Here is a 23588-nt window from a genome sequence, read left to right as displayed (position 1 = left end):
CTAAAGGAAAGAAAAAAGGAAAACAAATATTTTTGGTGTACACTGAATCAAACTACTTGCCGATTGTTTTATCAATGTGGAGCATTAAAATATAACACACCAATCGTTTACAACGACCAAACCAAATGAAATTTTCCTCGATCTTCATCTTCATTGTTGGATTTGACCCGAAACCCACGTTACAAACCCGCGAATTTTCACACTTTGACGTGTTTCTTGTTGCTTGCAGTTCAGAAAAAAGGCCAAAATTCAATCTTCAACGACAAGAAATTCCCATCTCTCGATCTCTCTGTTTCCGTTTTCTGTGATTCTATACTCTTCAATTGTGGCAAAATTCGATCAAACCAAGCTGCTGTGGTCTTGGACGGATTTGGGATGGGATCGGAGCAGTTGATGGCCGGAGGCGGGCCTCGATATGTTCAAATGCAATCGGAGCAGCCCACGGCTTCGATGTCTTCGTTTTTTTCTTTTCATCAGGATGCTCCTGAGCCTACAAGGATTTTCGATGAGTTGCCCAAGGCTACAATCATTTCTGTCTCTCGTCCTGATGCCGGTGATATCAGTCCTATGCTTCTTTCTTACACAATCGAGTGCCAGTATAAGCAGGTTTGAGTTTTTTTTTTTCGAATTCTTGTATTTTCTAAATTTATCATGGTTTGGAGATTTCATTTCTGCTGCTGAATTACTCCATGCTTTAGGTGGTCTGTAATTTCATTTGGGTCTAGGCTTGTGATATTAGATTTGTGCAATCTGTTATGTTTTTTCCGCTTAGAACAATGAGGAAATCGGATAAGACGATTGTAAAATTATGTGTATTATTATCGATGAGTTGCCTCAAGTTTGTCATATAGTGTAGTGGTGGGATTGAGGAAGGCTTATTCTATTGTATTTAGAGCTTTATTTCGATGCACTGTTCCTAATTCTAAAATTTGATGATTAACTACTCCCTTCTACCAAAACACTCCAGCAGAAGTAAGAGTTACTTAGTTGTTTGTACTCCTGACGTTATAAAATAATTTCCTCGCCAATATTCCTGCTGTAGTCTAGTGAGTGTTTTCCATCTTCATTTTGAGATTTTAAAAAAAATTTCTTACCTTTTCAGCTTTGAACATTTCCTGGTTTAACCCTTTCTTATTTTCCTGTAATAGTTTAAATGGCGCATGTTGAAGAAAGCTTCCCATGTATTTTACTTGCATTTTGCATTAAAGAAACGGGCATTCATTGAGGAAATTCACGAGAAGCAAGAACAGGTATGTGCATAATATGGTCCACATAGTTGTATGGTTGTTTTTTTTTTCTTTTTCACGATAACCCATACTTTCATTAAGAGAACTTGTGGCATTAAAAGAAAAAAAGGGCTCTGATCAGCCTAATAAGATCTAAAGGGTAACTACAAAAATCATTACACACTGAGGCTCAAGGGAAGATATAGAATCAAACAATTGATCAAATCAGCTCTTTCAACCTCTCAGCCCCTACATAAGCTTTATTGTGTCTCAACCCCTCTAAAAACTTTATAGTATGATTGTTACTATTATACGTTTCCTTAATTATCATGGGTTGTTCTAGTGGTAAATAGGGGATGACTTTGATAAAGGGCTAAGCGGTCAATAGTTTCAATCCATGGTGACCAACTACGTAGGATAATATCCTATGAGTTTCTTTGACACCCAAATATTGTATGATCAGATAAGTTATCGTATGAGATTAGTTGAGGTGTGGGTAAGCTGGATTAAACACTCAAGATATCAAAATAAGAAAAAAAAATCATTACACGTTTTGTTCTTGGTTTGATAATGTGAATTATTTGGTGTTAATGCTTTTATGCTTTTCAAATCTTAGATAAGTTATTTTTAATACGAAGGTTTGGGGTTTTGATGTATTCTTCATTGGAACATTATATTAAAGGTTAAAGAATGGCTTCAAAATCTAGGAATAGGAGATCAAACAGCAGTACCCCAAGATGAGGATGGACCAGATGATGAGGCCGAGCCTCTGCATCATGATGAAAGTTCTAAAAATAGGTATTTTTCAGCTATGCTCAAAGCAAAACTAGAAGAATTTGTTTATGTAGCCTATTCAGTTATGCGTAAATGATTCATATGGTTGTGTTCATTTTAGGGATGTTCCATCCAGTGCAGCCCTGCCAATTATTCGGCCTGCCTTAGGAAGGCAGCACTCTATGTCTGATAGAGCTAAGACTGCAATGCAAGGGTATCTGAATCACTTTTTGAGTAACATGGATATTGTCAACTCTCGGGAGGTATAAGCAGTGATACGTTATTTTGAATACATATGATGCATATCTTATTACTGTCCTGAAACCACTGTATCGGCTCTTTTTATACAGGACTTCTATATATTTTTTAAAGCCCATCTATTTTCTGGTATTTTCTCAATGAAAGCTTGGTTTATTTTTTTTGTGGAACAATGATTTAAGAGCTTTTGTGGAAGTCTTCCTCTTGTTTAGTTTAGTTGGTTGTTGTTAATCTGTTTGGATTTGTTATTGTATTCAGTTGGGTTTAGTTTCTGTTTAGTTGGCTTTGTTTTAATCCCTTCTGGTTTCTGGCTGGTAGCTTATAAATAGGCTTTATTTTCTATTCCATTCATTCAATAAAAATTCTAAGAGATATTCAAGAATTCTCCAAGAAAGTGAAGCCTATTCTTTGCAATTGTGAGTTTGCAAGCATGCTTTTGGGACTCTTTTCTCTAGACCTTTTGCTTGAGCTGTGTTTGTCACAAAGTTAGAGATATGATCGAGGAGTTCCTTCTCAATCACTATTCAGGGAGAGAGGCCACTTTCTCTGGTATGCTAGCATCTGTGCTATTCCATGGGTGCTTTGGGAAGAGGGGAATAGTAGGGTGTTTAGGGGTCTTGAAAAGGGGAGGGAAGGCTTATGGTCTCTTGTTCACCTTCATGTTTTCCATTGGGCTTTGATTTTGTAGACCTTTTATAATTATCTTATGAACATGATTCTGTATCGTTGGAGTCCCTTCTTGTAGGAGATTCCTCCATTGTGTGGGCTTGGTTTTTGTATGCCCATGTATTCTATCAATCTTTCTTAATGAAAGTTGTAATTTCTCATTAAAAAAAAAAAAAGAATTCTCCAAGGAAGTAATTTTATCAAACAAATTGTTTCATGAGTTTAAAAATGGTGACTCTATACTTAAGACTACAACATATGGTGGCCAAGAAATTCATGGGTTGTTTGCCATTGCAGTTGTCGGTACCTAGTGTGGTCTTACTAAATTTTCTTGCTATTACCTCTCTGAAAACTTGTATGGTCATTTACTAAATTACTATCACATTGGTGTTCTTTATCATAGATTTTTTTTCTCTCGTGGTTTCTTCCCCTTTTTCTTCTTTGCAAACATGGAATCAGGAATGTGACTCAACTAACTGATCAACTGAAATTTGTATCTTAATGTATTTTTTTAAAAATAATTTTATTTTGAAATTTCCATACTATTGCAGAATTAAATTAAAAAATGTGTTTTTAGAATATGTATAAAATTAGGATGATTTTTGAAATACCTTGATAAATTATTTTGTAACAAGTCCTCTTTTAGGGTCTTTTTGCTCCTTCAAAATCTCTCGCATTGGTAAAAGACCTGATATACTTATCAGTCATGAGAAACCATTTTTACCATTGATTAGTGTGATTATCTTTCACTTCTTATACTTTAGGAATTCATGAGTCATGAATGAAAATATGAATATCAACAATGTTGAGAACCACATGTCAATGTCGTTCTTTTTTCTTCTTCCCCTTTCATGTGTTTTGGGTTGCCTAATGGTCTTATGAAATCTTCAAATAGTTTTGACTGCTTTTGTTAGACAAATATATGCATGGCAGGTACGACCAAATTTAGAATGTTAATAAAATTAGTCAAAAGTATGGAACTGTCGGGTGGCTGCAAATTTGTAATTACGATTAATATACCAAGTTCATCTTTCTTGAGAAAAATTATTTAATTTATCTTCTACCCGAGCCAAATGAGTACTAGTAGTTTTAGATTTCTAATTTGCTTGCTTTTTTTCAATAATGAGTAGTATTTCGCTCGTTTTACTTGTTCTTTGCAAGATGTATAATGGTATTTTGAATCTGATTGGGGTATGCATAGCTTTCATTGAAGTTTAGTACCTTTTGGTTATTTAAACCTCCATTGGGGGTGTTAACACTTAACCCTTTTATATTCTAGATGTCCTAATGCATGTTTTTTAATATAGAACACTTCGATGCTAGTCTTTGTTTGTAGGATCCTTATTTTAGTTGTTTGATATTTCACTTGTATGTTTTAATGCATGAATGTAAAGCATTTTTTTCTCATTTATGATCTCTTTTTATTATTATAATTCCTTTTAAATTTATAAACTGTAGGTTTGCAGGTTCTTGGAGGTCTCTAAGTTATCATTTTCACCAGAATATGGCCCAAAGTTGAAAGAGGATTATGTCATGGTGAAGCATCTACCTAAAATTCCAAAGCAAGATGACTCTAGGAAATGTTGTTTATGCCCATGGTTTAGTTGTTGTAATGACAATTGGCAAAAGGTAAGGGGCTTTTTTTTTCTCTTAATTATCTTTATGTCTGGGTTTCCATGGTGTTTTAAGTGACCAAGCAAGTTTGGTTGGATGCAGTTGGCTTCCGCTTCTTTTTATTCTCCTCCTCTCTGTGTATGAAGTATGTCCTACTATTAGCTAGGTTATGATCTATTTCACCTATTGTTTGCTTTATACAAGACTTGTTTATGTAGAGAAATCTGCAAACATTCAATATATCGTTTTCACATGAAGACATATCGGGTTGTGGTCACCGGTGGATATAGTAGAGGCCGAGCTGTGTTCATCACAAGTATGCTCTTTATATAATATATATTAAAAAAATTGAAATAATAGCAATACCAGTAGACACCCAGTGATAAAACTGTTTTCCAGCCTCCTCTAGACCCAAGTTTAAGTGTCACTCCTACATTTTTATCCAAATTATTTTGACTGAATTATAGAGCTCCCTGTCAATAAAATTTTTGGATCAGCCACTGGTTGTGGGTTTTTTAAGAATATGGAGTTTCTCTGGTCCTCCTAACAGTTCTCGAAAGAAATGGGCAATAATCAGTTCAAACGCTCTATTGTTTGTTCCCTCAATGGTGTCCTGAAAGTAAAACCTCTTTAATCCCCTATATCCAGACTAAGATCCTCTCAGCTTATACGAAATGATTATATGTTTATTCTGGGAGCCAAATTGTAAAGTTTGATTATATGGTTTTTCCTTAAAGTAGACACCTAAATTTGTAGGTATGCTAGCAGGAAATGAAATTCCTCCCTTTTGAAGAACTTGTGTAGGATGTTCTCTTCTTTTTCTCCTTCTATGGAGGTTGCAACTTTAAATGCTTGTTTCCTCTTTCGAGTTCTAACTTTCTTCTATCAACATTTGGCAAACTGTAACTGGATCTTCTTGGATTTGCATCATATTATACCATGACTTGTAGCTCTTTTGAGTTTTGATTGTTCAATTGACCATGAAAGAAACTACTGGTTATGCCTTATGCTTTTTATTGTCATTTACCGATGTTTTTATCATGAAAATTCTTCTAGAGTTTCTTTTTTTCCTGCCTTTTGCATCTTAGCAATTGACCTCTTGGATCTCCCACCTTCTGACCTCTTTCCATGTTGTAGTAATTTCCTGTTGGCCCATGAACCTTTATCTTTAACTGGACAATCTTGGCATATTGGTAATTGTTGGTGATATATAATTAAATTTGCCTTCAACCACCAGCTTAAGCTTTTGTGTGAATTGGCAGTTTAATATGGTATCAGAGCAGGTGGTCCAAGGAGGTCCTGTGTTCAAGCCCCTGCATTGTTGTTTCCTCCCCAATTAAAAATTAATTTCCACTTGTTGGGCCTTTCAAACATTTCAGCTCACAAGTGAGGTAAAATTGATTTCCACTTGTTGGGCCTTTCAAATATTTCGCCCACAAGTGAGGGGGAGTGTTGGTGATATATAATTAAATTTGCCTTCAACCACCAGCTTAAGCTTTTGTGTGAATTGGCAGTTTAATAGTAATGTTAGTAGGTTTTTAAAGCAACTTATTTGATGACAAGCTTTACATAGAAATCTACGCTGTTGATTGGACTTTGTAGGTGTGGGCTGTATTAAAGCCTGGGTTTTTGGCATTGTTGGGAGATTCTTTTGATACTCAACCAATGGATATTATAGTTTTTGATGTGCTACCTACTTCTGATGGCAATGGAGATGGACGACTATCTTTGGCTAAGGAAATTAGGGAGCCAAATCCGTTACGGCATTCATTTAAGGTAGTAAAATTTTTTCATTACAATTTGTTTCTAGTTATAAATGTGGTGCTGCTCTTTTGCCCCCCATATGGTTGGAATTAAGACAGATTTCACTTCTTCCATTATTTATTTAGTTGTTGGACACTTTTGTTTGTGGTGGAACTTTGTGCTAATAAGAATTCTTAGGTGGAGTTTAAGGATATGTTTGGATTGACTTAAGAAAAAAATGTTTCTGAAGAAACTTATTTTTGTTTAAATGCTTTCAAACATTCTAATATTTTTTCAAAATAATTTATTTTTTGAATTAAACACTTGAAAATGTAATCCAAACACACCATAAATTTGTGATTTAAAATGTCAGGTAGCATGTGGAAATAGGAGTATTAGGATAAGAGCGAAGACTGGATCGAAGGTTAAAGATTGGGTTGCTGCAATTAATGATGCTGGACTGAGACCTCCTGAGGGCTGGTGTCATCCTCACCGTTTTGGTTCTTATGCTCCACCAAGAGGTTTGACTGAAGATGGTAGCAAGGCTCAATGGTTCATCGATGGCCAAGCAGCTTTTGAAGCGATTGCCTTTTCCATTGAACGTGCAAAATCAGAGGTATTATCCCAATCATTCTCTTCTCACATAAGAGATAATTGGTTTTACAATCATTATTCTTGTGGGGAAGAATTTTTGGCTGATTGAGGAGTCTTATGCAGATTTTCATTTGTGGTTGGTGGCTTTGCCCAGAATTGTATCTGCGGCGTCCTTTTGTTTCGAATGCTTCATCTAGGCTTGATGCTTTACTTGAAGCAAAAGCTAAGGAAGGGGTCCAGGTACCTTTTGGAATTCTTTCATATTTTTATAATATGAATTCATGAAAATCTTGTTAGTTATAGTGTAAACTCATGAATATCTTATTATAAATTTCATGTCCTTTTAATATATTTAATTGTATTGGGATGTTGAAAATAAAAAATAATTGCTAAAATTTATCTATTTTTATGCAAGGCTGCAGCTGAATTTTGATAGTGAAAACATTTGGGGTGGAGCAGGGATATGGATCCTGCCCAGTCGCCATTACTACAAGTTTTTAGATTGTTCAAATAATCTTGGAATAATTTAAAAACTACATGAACATGAACCTTAGATTTAATTCCATGCATCTGGTTAATTTTGGTACAATTTAATTTCTTTCAAAGTCTCAATCTGATGATAGTTTCTATATATCAATTAATTATCCATGTAAACCATTAAAAATAATACATTAATAACTCCACAAAGTGGGTTTAGTTTTTTTTTCTTCAAAAAAAGACTGAATTGTTTACAGTAGAGAGAGAATTTTTTTGTAATAATTATTCTATTCCTCCGAAGCATTAGTATAATGAGGCATCAAAAAGTTACCTAATATATTCTAGAAACTTTAAAAGTTACCTAATATATTCTAAATAGAATAGTTATCCAATGATTTAGATGGCACCGGGCACGGAATAGATTGAAAATTTGAAATAACTATTCTATTCTCTCTCTTAATGTTGTGAAACTTGCGTACCTTATGCATTATGAATGTATTTCACTCTTTCTTTTTCCACAGTTTTGATCTGAATCTCTGACGATGGTAATTTCTGCATTTTGTATACAGATATACATTCTTCTCTACAAAGAGGTTGCCCTTGCTTTAAAAATTAACAGTGTTTATAGTAAGAGAAAACTTCTCAGCATCCATGAGAATGTGAGAGTATTGCGCTACCCTGACCATTTCTCCTGTGGTGTGTACTTATGGTATGTGTTCAGTGCCTTCTTTTTGAGGGCATAAATCTATACGTTTTTGTGTCAAATCGCTCTAGATTTTCCAGCATCTAATATTAGTGAGTGGTTAATATAGGTCACACCATGAAAAACTTGTCATTGTTGATTATCATATTTGCTTTATTGGAGGACTGGATTTATGCTTTGGTCGTTATGATACACCTGAACATAAAGTTGGTGATTGCCCTCCTTCAGTGTGGCCTGGGAAGGACTACTATAATCCAAGGTAAGTTCTACTCTCCTTGCTGCTGAATATTTGCCCTGAATTTTTTTGGGTAATTGTTACAACTTAGATGATTCCTCATGTCATTATGATATTTTTTTTTTTATCTAAATTAATTGTGAGTTGGTAAAAGTTAGTGGGATCACCTCGTACACCACTAAATGGTGATAATTATTTAAGAACTTTTCATGCTATTCTATTTGAATTCTGTTTGATTCCACGTGATGATTTTATGTGTAATTTTGCTAATTTCATCTATGATTGACTCAGGGAATCTGAGCCAAATTCATGGGAAGATACCATGAGAGATGAGTTGGATCGGAAGAAATATCCTCGCATGCCTTGGCATGATGTCCACTGTGCACTCTGGGGACCACCTTGTCGAGACATAGCCAGGCATTTTGTCCAACGCTGGAATTATGCTAAGGTCAGTGCTCGTTTATACTCTGTCTAGATAGGACAAAAGTTGTTGAACCATGAAGCACTTGAAGCACATACAACGGTAGTTTTGAAAGTTTTAACACTATATCCTAATGGAAATATATATTTTCATGCAGAGAAATAAAGCCCCAAATGAGCAGGCAATTCCATTACTTATGCCTCAGCATCATATGGTCATTCCTCATTACTTGTGGAATAGCCGAGAGTTGGAGGTTGAAAAGAAGAGTTTTGACGACCCTAGAGAAACAACAGTACAGGATTCATTTTCTCGAGGATCATCTTTCCATGATATTCCATTGCTTTTGCCTCAAGAGGCTGATGGACAGGATGCTGAAAATGAAGGTCCAAAACTAAATGGACTGGAACCAATTGTCAATCCCCTCGATCAGCCAAGTAGGGTCAGCAGCGGTCTCCCTTTTTCTTTCAGGAAGACCAAAGTTGAACCCATAGGACAAGATATGCCTCTGAAAGGCTTTGTTGATGATCTTGACCATTTGGATTCTCATGGAAAGTTTTCTGGAGATGGGAAAACACATAATCGTATCAAAAGTTCAGATTTTGAGTGGTGGGAAACACAAGACAGGGGAGATCATGGTGGCTTCGCAGATGAATCTGGACAAGTTGGTCCACGTGCTTCATGTCGTTGCCAGGTGAGTTGCTTGAAGAAGATATAGGAAGTTTTGTACCTGTGGATAAAAAATTTGCATAATTGTTTTGGGTTTTGGTTTTCTTCGGCGAACTTGTTCTTTTGCAGTTTCAAAGGCTCTCTACTGTTTTTGATTTTCTGATATTTATAGTCTGAACTCCCTGTTTGTATAGATATTTATATTTAAAAAAATCTCAACTCACCTGTATGAATATATTTAAAAAAACTCAACTCACCTGGACTTAAGGCTCTTTAAAGTCATATTTTCATATATACAAGCTAGTTGTTGGTCAGTGATTCGCCAGTATTTATGGTATTAGATTGTTCTATTGCTAATGACCGCTCATTTCAGGTCATCAGAAGCGTCAGTCAGTGGTCTGCTGGGACAAGCCAAGATGAAGAAAGCATTCACACTGCATATTGTTCTCTTATTGAGAAGGCAGAACATTTTATCTACATTGAGGTACATGATTCTTTACCTTTAGTTAGGTTATTGCGTTGATGATACTTTTTCTTTTTTTATTTTCTGTTCTTTCTCATTTTCTTTATTACCACCTTCATTTTTTAACTAAACATGATGGTATTTGAGAATTTTGCTGTTGAAATTAACTGGTATTCTACACTTAATTAATGATATCGATACTTGGTTTTCCTTTTTCAGAATCAATTTTTTATATCAGGTCTCTCAGATGATGTTTCAATAAGGAACCGTGTGTTAGACGCATTATATCGCCGAATAATGAGAGCCTTCCGTGAAAAGAAGATTTTTAGGGTCATTGTTGTCATACCACTCTTGCCTGGATTTCAGGTTCTTGGAAATTCGTCATTCTTGTCCCTTGCTGGTTTATTATTGTAGTATATATATATATATTGTTTTCTTTTCTTCTATTCTGAATCTGCGGTTTGTCAGGGGGGCCTGGATGACAGTGGTGCAGCATCTGTTAGAGCTATAATGCATTGGCAGTATCGAACTATATGCCGAGGACCGAATTCAATATTGCATAATCTTTATGAGCTTCTTGGTTCTAAATTTCATGATTATATATCGTTTTATGGCCTCAGAGCTTATGGTAAACTCTTTGATGGTGGTCCTGTGGCTACAAGCCAGGTATGTATGTATGTATTTATATATTTCTTTTATGGGTTTGTTTTTAACATACTTTGTGATTTTGGATGGAACACATAGGGTTTGTTTGAAATGACTTTATAAGTCCTTGGAAAGTCATTTCAAACTGATCTTCAGTGGCATTCATATCTGACTTTTAGCTTTTCTTGACATGCTAGCATCTTTTTATGTTCTGAATATAGGTGTACGTGCATAGTAAAATTATGATTATCGACGATTGTATTGCTTTGATTGGTTCGGCTAATATCAACGACAGAAGTTTACTTGGTGCTAGGGATTCTGAGGTACCACTTCTCTTTTGGAAAACCGTGGCCCTTTCCAGTTTATTTCTTCTTCTTTTTTTCCATCAATAAAATATTTAATTGGTGCTAATTCACAACGTACCTGAAAATTTATGAATAACAACTGCTGAAAAGTTTTGAATGAGATCAATAACTAATAAACATATTCCTCTCAGATTGCAGTTGTTATTGAAGATAACGAACTCATCAATTCATCTATGGGAGGACAACCATGGAAAGCAGGAAAATTTTGCTGGAGTCTACGTATCTCTCTTTGGTCTGAACATCTTGGTCTTCGTCCCGGACAGGTAAGTGGGTAGCAAATTTAAACATCCGTCTTAGGATTAGGAAAAAGTATTTTCACTGTTTGAAGAAACGCATCTTTTTTACCTGGGGCAGAGTTATATGATTTTATATGGGACGTTGGTTTAATTTAAATGTTTAACCATTTGTGTCTCAAGTGGCTGATTATGATGTGAATTTGTTTTCTCCAGGTCAATCAAATAGTTGATCCAGTTGTTGATTCAACCTACAAGGATACGTGGATGGCAACTGCCAAGGTGAGAAAACCTAAAAAGACTAATGTGTATTTGTTCTTCTGAGGACTAATAGTTTTGTAGAATGGAAAGAATAGAAGTTCGCCCCTAAAATTCTATTTTAATTATCTCTGGAATAAAATACATGTTCGTCCTTAGGATTTGAGCTTAGTTTCTATTTGGTTTTGAAGGTTTCAAAATGAATACTTTTGTGAATTTAGTTACTATTTTGGTGCTTGAGATTTCAAAAGTCTCCGAGGTGAAGAACTTAGACCTCATTTAGTAACCATTGAAATTTTGAACATTAGGTCTATTTCTCTTCATTTATTATAGTAATTTTCATTTCTGTTGAGTGAAATAGTTGAATTCTTAGCCAAATTTAAAAAACAAAAATAATTTTTTAACTTCCTTTTTTTAAAACATGGCTTGGTTACTAAGCAAGAAATTTAGGGATGAAGATATATTTGTAGGCTTAATTTTTAAAATCCAAGAACCAAATGATTACCAAAGAGGATCTAGATAATTTTCAATATCTATTTTCTTGTGGAGTTGGCCTTGGTAGGCAGGTCAGGTGCAATCTTGGGATAGTTTATGAACATAATGTCTAGTTATACCAAAAAATACAAATGGTAAAGGGAAATTGTCAAAAGAAAGAAAAATTGACAAAATATTTATACGATGAAGGAGGACCTCCCCTTAGAATGATAGCAATTATTACTAAGATCTCATGGACTAAAAGTTTGCATTCTTCTTCCATGTTGGTACCTCATCCTCAAAGCATTGCATTAGATTTCTGTTTTGTTGCATTAGAGCACTGACAATAAACTGTTGCTTTTCAAACAGACAAACACAACGATATACCAAGATGTTTTTTCTTGCATACCAAACGACCTCATAAATTCCAGGTATGACTTGTGCTTTTGACACTGACTTGTTTATCTCCTTCTCAACATAACGGTTTTTACGTGCATTTTAAATACAGAGCTGGGCTGAGACAGAGCGTTGCGATCTGGAAAGAGCGACTGGGACACACTACAATAGATTTAGGAATTGCCCCTGAGAAGCTTGAGTTCTATAGGAATGGAGAAATCGAAAGGATTGATCCAATGGAGAGATTAAGTTCAGTGAAGGGGCATCTTGTTTCCTTCCCACTTGAATTCCTCAGCAAAGAAGATCTAAGACCTGTGTTCAATCAGAGTGAGTATTATGCATCTCTAGTATTTCATTAAATATTTACATATATCTATATATATACACACATACACATATATATGCCCTGTTTTTTGTTAGGTTAACTTCATTAATTTTTATAGTTAAATGTTGCATTATACTTTATTTACCATTTTTTAAAGGTGGAAAAAAAAAAAAAAGAAAGAAAAATAAGAGAGAGAGAGAGAAGGAAGGTGGGTGGGTGGGTGGAGGCTCATGATAGAGGCCTTCAAAAAAGGACCTTAACAAAAATTAGTACTTTGTAATATTCATTCAATTAATACAATACTTTTGTCCTAATTTGGGCATTTAATGTCGTTTTCATCTCCAACTCTACGCATTCGCATTAGCGCCTTAATACTAATAATGCTTTCAGGTGTGGATTGATATGATTCACTTAATTTTAAGTTATGTTTCCAAGTATTCAAATATCTAAAATTATTGAAAATATCTAAAATTATTTGGGACTAGTATAGTTAGTTGAATTATGTTTACGATAGAAATTTGAACTTCTAATATATAGATCGAGAATTCATGTTTTATTAGCAACTTATGCGGTAAAAAGAAAAAAAAAGCTTTTTTTAGATATTTTTGGGCACTATTGGTATAAAAATGTTAGTGCTCTTAACAATAATGCAAATGTCTGCATTATTAGCTTGGAATTTTCATGTTGAATGAATGGTTGAAAAATGGAAATGTGAGGTCAAAGAAGAATGGCTATGGCTATGATAAAAATGTGTTAGTCTAATTAGGCTATAACACGTGTTCACATTGTTGTGTTAAGTGGTGGACAATTGTAGGCCGTAAGAAATTGTATCACTAGCTAACTAAAATCCAAACTCATCGTTTTATTAATTAAACTTTTGATTAATATTAGGATATGTTTACCAATTGCTGATCAAGATCGGTGCAAGTGTAATAAAATTCTATTACGGTGAGCCTCAATTGCAAATGTTTGTTTAGGAATTTTGCAAATATAATTAATTATGATCGAGATCGTTTCCTTTATATTGTTTGGTATTATTATCTTCTTTTGACATTTAGGGGCCGTTTGGGGGAAGGATTAGGGTTATGATAAACCTAATGTTATGATAAACCTAGGATTATGATAAGATGTGTTTGGGGGAAGGGTTATGAAGGAAGTGTTATGATAATGTTTTGATAAGATGTGTTTGGGAGAAAGGTTATATGGGTAGGGTTATGATAGATTAAGAAAGAGTTGAAGAAGAGTTAAGGAAAAGTTGAAGAAGGGTTAAGAAATGTTGAAGAATGATTGAGGAAAAGTTGAAGAGGGTTAAGAAGTGTTGAAGAAGTGTTTGAGGAAGGGTTAAGAGGCTAAAACTAGGGTTACATAACATTTACCCCAAACGAGGGTTGGATTACATAACCCTAACCCTCATAATCCAACCCTTCCCCCAAACGCCCCCTTAGAGTTAATAGATAGCGAAGCGCTAATAGTAAAATTCACAATTTTTGTACTAACATTGATGGTAAAGATATTTTAGGTTATTTGAAAGTAAAGATTATTTAGGACTATAATAACTACGTGTAAATACTATTTAAAAGTCTCAAATTAATTATTTCAAAACTTTCAATTTGCTACGGTATTTATTATTTGCTACAATTTTGTAATCTTATCAAATTAAAATAGTCTACGCATCAAACACATACTATTCTAACTCTAACTAAATTAATCTACACTTCAAACACAAATTATTCTGATTAAATTATAATAGCATAGGACTATAGTAATTCAATTTTGTTCCAAACACTTTTAGTAAATTTCATATAATTTTTAAATGCAACTATATATCATATACATCTCACTCTCCAAATTACTGATTATAAATTTGGACGTGGATCCCATGTTTACTGAACTAAACCCGCTCAAGGTTTTGAGAGAAATAGCCAACGACCTTAAATTGAAAAACATTTTAACCATTGCTAAAAGACAGTTTTGTAACTTCCTCTTTTATTTATCTATTATCATTATTTGTTTGAAAAGACAGTTTTGTAAACTTTTAAAAGTAGAATAAATTGATAAATAAATCAACATTATATATACACACACACACACACATATATATATATAAAATCTCGTCCAACTTTAGTATGACGAATTTAAGAGATTCACTAATTGTGGTGGTCCGGCCCCCCAGGCTAGCTGGCTCGTCGGCAGCCACCAATTTTAGATCTCCCCATTTTGCCTTTACATAATCTACAAAGTCACCACAAAACATTAGTCACGAGTCACATCAACTATCAATTTAATATTTGTTTAGGATTATTCAATGTTCTAACTTTCTAACTTATCTCTATATTTAAATTTTTTAATACAAAAATAAATACAATTTATCATGGCAACATACCTATCGTTTACTTGAATTAAGACATTTATATTTGATTGTCAAGTTAGAAGTTTAAATCTTTTCAATTCAATTTAAAAATAAATAAAAATTTTATGTTTTTAAAAATTAAATCTATAAAAACTATTTCTTATTTTAAATTTTTCTCTTTATTATTTATATTCGATTAATGATTTGAAAAACAAATTCTAAATTTGAAAACTAACGTTTAAAAATATTTTTAGAATCTAAAATTTTATTAAAAGTTTAACTATTATATTTAAAAAATATGTAAATCATTTTCGACGACATCGACAAATTGAGTGTTAAATATTGTAAGAAAAAGAGCGGTCAATTACAATATAAATAGAGAACTAGAATGATATTATTTTATAATACTCCATCATATAACTGTGTAGTTGTTTGTTTTAAAAAAGGAACACAAATCTATCTTTTCTTCCTCTCTTCTCACATTTTTAAAATTGGTTATTTGTCAAGTAGGAAATGAACTCTTGAGAACATGTTTTCTCTTAGATAACTGTTTCGTTTTCTATTTTTGAAAAATAAAAATTATTTTTCATTTTAAAATCTCCTTTTCATTATTTTATAAATAGATTTCCTGTTTAGAAAAAAAGTGAATGAACAAATTCCTCAATCAATTTTATTCTAAATGGTCATATTAATGAATAATAAATAAATTATTGAAAAGGAAATTCAAATTATTAAAATGAATGAAATAGACAAGCAAATTGTATGGTAATGAAACCTTGTTCAACAACTCCAATCCAAGATATTTTTAATAACAATAATAATAATTTATGATCCCAATCTCTCATGGCTTCAATTGAAGTTCCCTAGCAATTCTCATCCACACAAAATTAATACTATATTTGATTTAGTTTTCTTTTCAACTTTTAAATTATAAATAATACAATACTTTGGCTTATATATATATATATATATATATATACGTAATTTAGTTACCGACCTTGAACTTATTTTATTTAAAATATGGCTTCCGATAATTTTGTTTAGTTAGCTTCCAAGTCCATGTAATGACATAAAGATATGCACATTGTTTAGGTTAAACTCCACGTTTATTATTCTTTATCAAAACTTCTATCATTTTTTTTTAATATAATCCTCGTTGTGACATTTTATATATATATATTTCAGTTGGCCAAATACATATTCGCTAAACTTACAAATAACATAAAATATAGGGTTTTTTAAAAATATAATAAATCAAAAAAATATTTAAAAATCCACATGGAAAATACTAAAAAAAATGATCCAGTGGATGCGATTAATTAACACATGGCATGAATTTCAAAAAGTGAAATCGACAAAAATGACAAATTTATGCTTCTATCTAAGGGTGTTTGCGGTTTTGTTCGGTTCGGTTTGGAGCTAAAACCGCACCGAACCGAAAAATACAAAAAAAGATCTAATCCGAAATCGAATCAAACCGCTCATCTTTGTCAAACCGAATTGAAACCGAACTACTTATGCATAAATATTAGAATCGTAATCCTTTATGAACATTATACGTAAATAAAAGTTCTACAAATAAATATAGATTAAATTATTTTGTAAAAATAATTAAATACAAGACATATAAAAGTTTTCAAACATTAAAGTTTGATAATCTATCAAAATAATTCATACAAAGTTACACTTATACCCAACCCTAATTTATACTTATATATTTAATTATTATTATCATTTTTTTATTAAAGCGGTTCGGTTCGGTTAATAGAATCGGTTTAATGTCTTAAACCAAACCAAACCGCGTAAGAATCGGTTTCAATTTAACACAAATCGAATTGAACTGCATGCATTCGGTTTCAATTCGATTGCATTTCGGTTTTCAACCTTTTTTTGAACACCCCTTCTTCTATCAGTGACATTGATAGACAATGATAAAAGTCTATCAACTTCTATCATCGATAGAATTCAAAATTTTGTTATATTTTGTAAATATTTTAGTTTATTTTACCATATTTCAAAATGTCTTTTCAAAAACTCTATACAAAATTAGTTAAAATACAAAGTTAGAAGGTAAAAGTAGGATCTTAATTTAAAAAAAAAAAAAAAAAAAAAAACTTATTTTTTCAATAAAACAAAAACAAAAGCAATGAAACTTGACCAAAATTATATTATTCTAATTAAGAGATAACCTACTCTTTTAATTAATTTCTCAATAATGTTTTTTCTTTAAAAAGTGTATTTTCCAAAAAGAATACCATAATTTAATATCCAGCTAACAGTGGGTAGTGACGTAATTTCAAAACGCAACCGTATTCTTTTCAAATTGTCCAAACTACCCATACAAATAGTCATTATTTTAAGGTCATTATCATACTTTCACACAAGAGGACACCGTACGGCTTGAAGCCCGCGGTGACGAAATATACATTCACGTAAAGAACGCTTTGGATTATACAACTGAGAGAGAGAGAGAGAAAGAGATAAATAAGTAAATGGAGAATCAGCGTACGCAAGGCTTCAAGTTTCCGACTAGAAGTTTTCTCTCGCCGGGAATTTTCGGATTCCGACCGGCGGAGATCAGTTTCAGGAGGTAGTTTTGGCGGACCAGTTTCGATCGACATATAGAACTTTCCGCGTTGACGTGTGCTTGAACAATAGTTCCGGCGGCACTTCAGATTTGGTACGCTTTAATTTAATTAGTTTTTTGTTCTTCTTCCTTGGATTTTAATGATTCAATGGATCGGAATTCAGTTTTTGTTTCTTTTTCAATAATTTTTGGCTTGGAAAAGTGATGAGTGCTGAAAAATTCCGTAGTTTAGATTCATTTGTTTACAGCATTTTTTTGGTTGCCTTTCTGGATCTCCAAATTTCTCATTGTTCTGAGCTTTAAACAAGAAGTACTCAGAGCTTTGGACTGATTTAATTTGGTGACGAAGTCATCTTCGTTTTTCTCGATTTAGAAATCTTTTGTAGGACAGTTTTAGATTATTTTTTTTTTTTTGGACAAATTACAAGCACTACCGTATATCACAATTACACCTTATAACTTTAAATTATAAAAATTAAATTCGGTATCAAAATTAGCTAAGCTTATAATATTAGTAGAAATCGAATCCTCAAATGTTAAATTATATCAACTTGAAGTCTAGTTTTAATTTTTTTTATATAAGTTTGAGACTATAATTCAACTACAACTCCATTGTTACGGTAATTTTTGAGATTTTTTTTTGTTAGATCTTAAATTTGATGTTTTTTCAGATTTCTTTAGTTAACCATACATTAGCATTTTCACTCAGAATTTAAAATATTCAATATTAATTCAAAATAAAAAATTAAAATGGAATAAACTTCAAAAATATATAACCAAAATAATAATTTATTTTATTTCCTTAGGTTCAATATTGATGGTGGTTTTTCCGGAAGTTATCGAGGAAATGGTAAGAAATATGTCGATAAAGAAAAAGAATAACAACAATAATAATAATGAAGATGATGGGAGCAAAGAAAAAATAGGTAAAGAGGGAAAAAAGAACAAATCCATGATTTGTTTATCTGGAAGTTTTAAAACCAGCAAGTTTGAAGATATGGCTTCTGTTTGCTCCAAGAGAGGAAATAAAGGAATTAATCAAGATTCTCTTGTTCTTTGGGAGGTAACTTTTCTTTTTTTCCTTTATCATTCCTTCTCATTTTGTTTCCCTATATATATACTTTAAAAGATTAAATTGGATCTAAAATTTTTCTCAACATTGATCATATAATTATGTGGATGTATATGTAGGATTTTGGTTGCCAGGCAGATGTGGTATTATGTGGGATGTTTGATGGGCATGGGCCTTGGGGTCACATGATTAGCAAACAAGTCAGAAAATCATTACCTTCTCAATTACTCACCAATATTCAAAAAAACCTTTCCATGCAAACCGACCAAACCCATCTCTTTCCTTTCAACCTGTGGAAGCAATCTTGCTTAAAAACTTATGCCGCTATTGATGAAGAGCTCAAGCAACACCCTCGTATTGATTCCTTTTATAGTGGCACCACTGCCTTAACCGTCGTTAAACAGGTAAGAACTCATTTAATAACTACTTAGTTTTTTTTTTCAAAATTGAACCTAAAAATGTTAAACTTTATTTCGATAACTATTTGATTTTTGAAATTAAACAAATGTCTGTTTGATTTTTTATCTTTATTTTAATTGTTTGTTTGGAATCTTGTGACTGGGAGGGATTTTAGTTCTTCATAGATTTTTTTAAAAAATTTCTGTTGATTACTGCATGATAAAAAGATTGAATGATTTCGAAATTAGAAATGGTTGGATTTCTTTTGTGACTAGATTTCACAGAATTTAAAATTAAATTTTACTTATTCACCATTCTAGATTTTAATTTACATATCACAGTTAAAATGTTTCTGTTAGTAAATTACTAATAATTTATCTTTTTCTTCTTTTTGTTTCGATTCAAATATAAAATTTGAAATAGTTTCGTTTCGAACTCTTTAGCTAATTAATTTAAAATAATTTTTATGATTTTAAATTATTGAATTTAAAACAATTTCTCAAACTTTCTTCAATCTAAATTACAACTTAAACTCTAAACCCATTTTAGAAAACAAACAAGTTTTTAAAACTTTGGAGGTTTTTTAAAACACCAATCTAAAGTATATAACCAAACAATAAACTTAGAGAGGGAGAGATATTTATAAGCTTAATATTTGAAAACTAAAATAAAAAAAAATCAAAGAACTGCCAAATAGAGTCTAATGCCATTATTTGGTTGTGTAATTCGAAAGGTTTAAAATTATGAGTAGGTTTAGAAAACTATAATGAGTACAGCTAGTTTTTAAAATTTTATTTTCTTTTGAAGAATTTGGTTGAAAATTTTAATCTTGCAATTAACTGTGTGCAAAATTTTAGAATACAACAAACGAAATCAAAACCGTTATCAAACCGGATCTAGAAGTATTTGTTAATTTCTATGTTAACTAACCAACTGGGAGACTTCTGTTTGCATTTCTAATAATCACTATTTTATATTGACATTTGGGGTTTAAATTTGGTTCTTAGTTGTTTTGGTATGTATCAAAATTTCAGGGTCGACATCTTGTTGTTGCAAATGCTGGTGATTCACGAGCTGTCTTAGCAGTAACTTCCGATGATGGGTGCTTGAAACCAGTTCAGCTCTCAGTTGATTTCAGACCTAATTTGCCTGGTTAGAACTTAAAAGACTCCTCTATCAAAATTTCTTTATTCTTGTTTCTTTACTTAATGTTAAATTAGTAGTTCCATATACATATATACATATATACATATATACGTATGTATATATTCGTAGGTACGTACAAACATATTATTTTTATACAAAAAAGAGAAATTCAAAATAAATGGATTATGATGCATTTATGTGCATAAAAAAACCAATTTGATGAATTTTGCACACGAAATTTATTATTATTGTTATATATATGTTTACTATCAAGTTTCCTATTTATGTCTAACACATTTGTTGCATTAATACATGTCCAACAAATGTTGGAGAGTTCATGCATCATGGTACTTCCTAACTTTTATCTTTTATTTTTAAGAATAATATTTATATTATTCTTTCAAAAGTTAGTATCATCCTTTTTTAACCTTTTTATATACATTTCAAAACTACTATTAGAATAAAAGTATTCATTCAAAGTTTGAGATTGTGCGATGATCACGACCTAAAATGGAAATTTGGATGATGGGACTGTTGTTCCAAATCTTCATTTTAGTTCTAAACTATTCTAATTAATTTTATTCTTATACTAGTTTTGAAATATTTATGAAAATTAAGTTACCCTTGTTTTAATTATATATTCACCTAATTTGATCAAATAAAAAAGGGTCATTTGGCCTATCAACTTCAATAGAAGTTTGCATATTTATCTTGTAATTCTATCTTTTTCATCTTTATTGAGTAACTATTTTTTCGTTTACTCTACTTTTCACAATTATCAAGTAGTTTGATATTATTACTACTTGCTTCTTACAACTTTACATTTCAAACAAAAATTTACTTTTTACAATCTATTAACCTCAAAATCTATATCAACTTAGTAGAAAGTTATGAGCGGAAAGCAAAATATTTATTAATAGTAAAAAATTTAGACTTTAATTTTTGAAAATAAGAGTCTAAAGAAAAAATCAACTAATAGTGAAGGATAAAAATTAAACAAGGTGAAAATTGAGAAGTGGTTGGTTTGTTTGGGTTTTATGTATATGGCAGAGGAGGCTGAAAGAATAAAGCAATCAAAAGGGAAAGTGTTGTGTTTAAAGGACGAACCTGGGGTTTATAGAGTATGGACTCCTGACTCTGGGACGCCAGGTTTGGCTATTTCAAGAGCTTTTGGGGACTACTGTTCCAAGCAATACGGCCTCATTTCTGTGCCCGATGTCAGCCACCGAGTCATTACCATGGAGGATCAGTTTGTCATTGTCGCCACCGATGGGGTATATATGTGTTTAAGCCAACTTCATTGACCATTTTTTTAATTCTATTTTTTAAAAATTAATGCTATTTTCTTCCTATATTTTACCATAAATTTGCATATTTTGTCCAGTCAAATTTCAAAAGAATAAAAATTTAGTTTGGTTTTTTTAAACCATGAATAAGAAGAAGATATTTGAATATAAAAGTAACGTTTACATATTTATTTTTAAAAACCACACGCTAAAATATAACTTCAAATGTTAAGATACTAATAACATTTTCGAAAATAATATAATTTAGATTTTTAAAATCATTAAAGTAGTCCTATAATAACATCATTGGATAGAATTTAGAGTTGAAAAAATGTCCTTTGGTTGAAATTTTTTAATCATTTTTCTTCCAAATTTCTACGAATCAATAGAATATTTCTTAGCTTTATCTTTTCTATCAATATAGCTCTTTTTCTAAATTTCTACTACTTCTTTACTAGGTGTGGGACGTCATGTCGAATCAAGAAGCGGTTCACATAGTTTCTACAACACCAAATAGGGAAATGTCGGCCAAAAGACTAGTGGATTGTGCTGCACGTGCGTGGAAATCAAAGAAACGAGGGTTCGCAAGGGACGACATGTCGGCCATTTGCCTCTTTTTTCATGCCGCGCACACAAAATGATTGAGTCGTAAATATAGGTATAGTGTAAGACTCCTCCCTTTGTGTGTGTAGTAAATATAATTAAGAATTAAGAACTTTAGCCAAATAAAATGAATATTCATAAAAGTAAGTCCTTATGATTTTAGTAGTAGATAAGTTATGCCATGGTGAGACCATATGACTATTTCTCTACGTTCTTTTTCAATCGTGAAAATTTGCGATTAATTTAAAATTTTTCATTCAACAAATATGAAGAATGTAGAATGTTCTTTAAATTTATGTTACATAATTTGCTATTACTCATGAATGACTTTGCTCGAAAACTAAAACTAAAGAAAAACTTTTGAACGAGTTTTGTAAAAGATTGTATTCTCGAATAATACAAAATAAGACGAGAAATGGACTATATACAGTAGTAGATTTCATGAACGCTCAATGACCATAAGAGAGCATTAACACTTAAAGATCCATAATGCATAACACTTAAGTGGCCATGTTAAAGTGTTAAATGTCTCGTCACCTCATTTAATTTTAGGGATAGTTGCAAATGTAGCAATTATATTCAAAATAATTAAGTATATAGCAACATTTTAAAAAAATTGCAAATATAGCAAAATTTGTCAAAATCTATCAATGCTAGGAGTCTATCACCGATATACCATATAACAAATGTTGGTCTATCACTGATAAACCATAGGAGTCTATCAACGATAGAAGTCTATTACCGATAGATTTTGCTATATTTGCAATTTTTTAAAATGTTGCTACATAGTTAATAATTATTCTAACAATTGCTATCCATTCTAACTACCCTTAATGTTATTAATATTTTAAAAATAAAATATAATTATTCCACCTTATTTATTTTATTATTTTTTCAAAAAATATTATTTTTTATTATCCTATCACCTATTGGTCATTTAATATATTACAAATACTATTTTTTTATTCATTATTTCTCCTTACTTATTTTATTATTTTATTAATTTAAAGAAAAATACTATTTTTTATGATCCCATCGCCTACTGGTCATTTAATACATTACATAAAATACAAATCACAGCAATTGCACATGTATCGAAAATGGTAGATAATATTTTGATTTAAAGATGAAAATCAAATATTAAATTTTTATTTAATTATTATATCATAGGCTATTTTTTAATTACTTTATTTATATATATATGTACATATATATATATGTATATATATGTACATACATATATATATATATATGTATCTGTATGTACATACATATATATATATGTATCTGTATGTACATACATATATATATATGTATCTGTATGTACGTACATATATATATATGATATGTATGTACGTACATATATATATATGATATGTATATATCTACATATGAGAAACTTTCATAGATGTAATTATCAAACTATTTATGATCCATCTAAAAAAGCCTATCAAATTAGTTATTTTTTAAATATTTCAGGTTTTTCCTTCTTTAAGTCGTTTAAATTTGGATAACCAAATCTAAACAAAATCTAAAAATTCTTGAAAAAAATATCATATAGATTGGAGTAGCCAAATGTAAACGATCTGTAAAAAAAATAAATCATCAG

General features: G+C 31.6%; 2 protein-coding genes across 4 annotated transcripts; both read left to right on the top strand.

Moving 5' to 3' along the window:
* The first annotated feature begins 41 nt into the window (after positions 1-41).
* LOC103497819 (phospholipase D zeta 1) lies at positions 42-12863 on the top strand. Of its 3 annotated transcripts, none has more exons than XM_008460173.3 (20): positions 42-606; positions 1149-1250; positions 1909-2024; positions 2122-2263; positions 4383-4553; positions 6141-6314; positions 6655-6897; positions 6999-7115; positions 7922-8061; positions 8165-8314; positions 8582-8738; positions 8869-9402; positions 9751-9861; positions 10060-10206; positions 10309-10506; positions 10707-10808; positions 10982-11113; positions 11300-11365; positions 12185-12246; positions 12324-12863. In XM_008460173.3, exons 1-20 carry the CDS (start codon positions 376-378, stop codon positions 12568-12570), a joined length of 3342 nt encoding a protein of 1113 aa, XP_008458395.2. In that variant the 5' UTR covers positions 42-375; the 3' UTR covers positions 12571-12863. The 3 variants fall into 3 exon arrangements, with proteins under 3 accessions (XP_008458395.2, XP_050947841.1, XP_050947840.1); XM_051091884.1 differs by having other exon boundaries at positions 559-606; positions 1934-2024; positions 4391-4553; XM_051091883.1 differs by having other exon boundaries at positions 559-606; positions 1934-2024.
* Positions 12864-17183: 4320 nt separating this feature from the next.
* LOC103497822 (probable protein phosphatase 2C 73) lies at positions 17184-22244 on the top strand. The gene is made up of 6 exons (XM_008460174.3): positions 17184-17566; positions 18280-18536; positions 18665-18949; positions 19979-20096; positions 21141-21364; positions 21835-22244. The coding sequence occupies exons 2-6, from the start codon at positions 18291-18293 to the stop codon at positions 22015-22017; spliced, it is 1056 nt and encodes a 351-aa protein (XP_008458396.1). The 5' UTR covers positions 17184-17566; positions 18280-18290; the 3' UTR covers positions 22018-22244.
* Positions 22245-23588: the final 1344 nt, after the last annotated feature.

Source organism: Cucumis melo, chromosome 11 (assembly GCF_025177605.1).
Source record: "Cucumis melo cultivar AY chromosome 11, USDA_Cmelo_AY_1.0, whole genome shotgun sequence".
Lineage (NCBI taxonomy): Eukaryota > Viridiplantae > Streptophyta > Magnoliopsida > Cucurbitales > Cucurbitaceae > Cucumis > Cucumis melo.
Note: the sequence above shows the minus strand (reverse complement) of the source record. Positions and strands in the feature narration are given on the sequence as shown.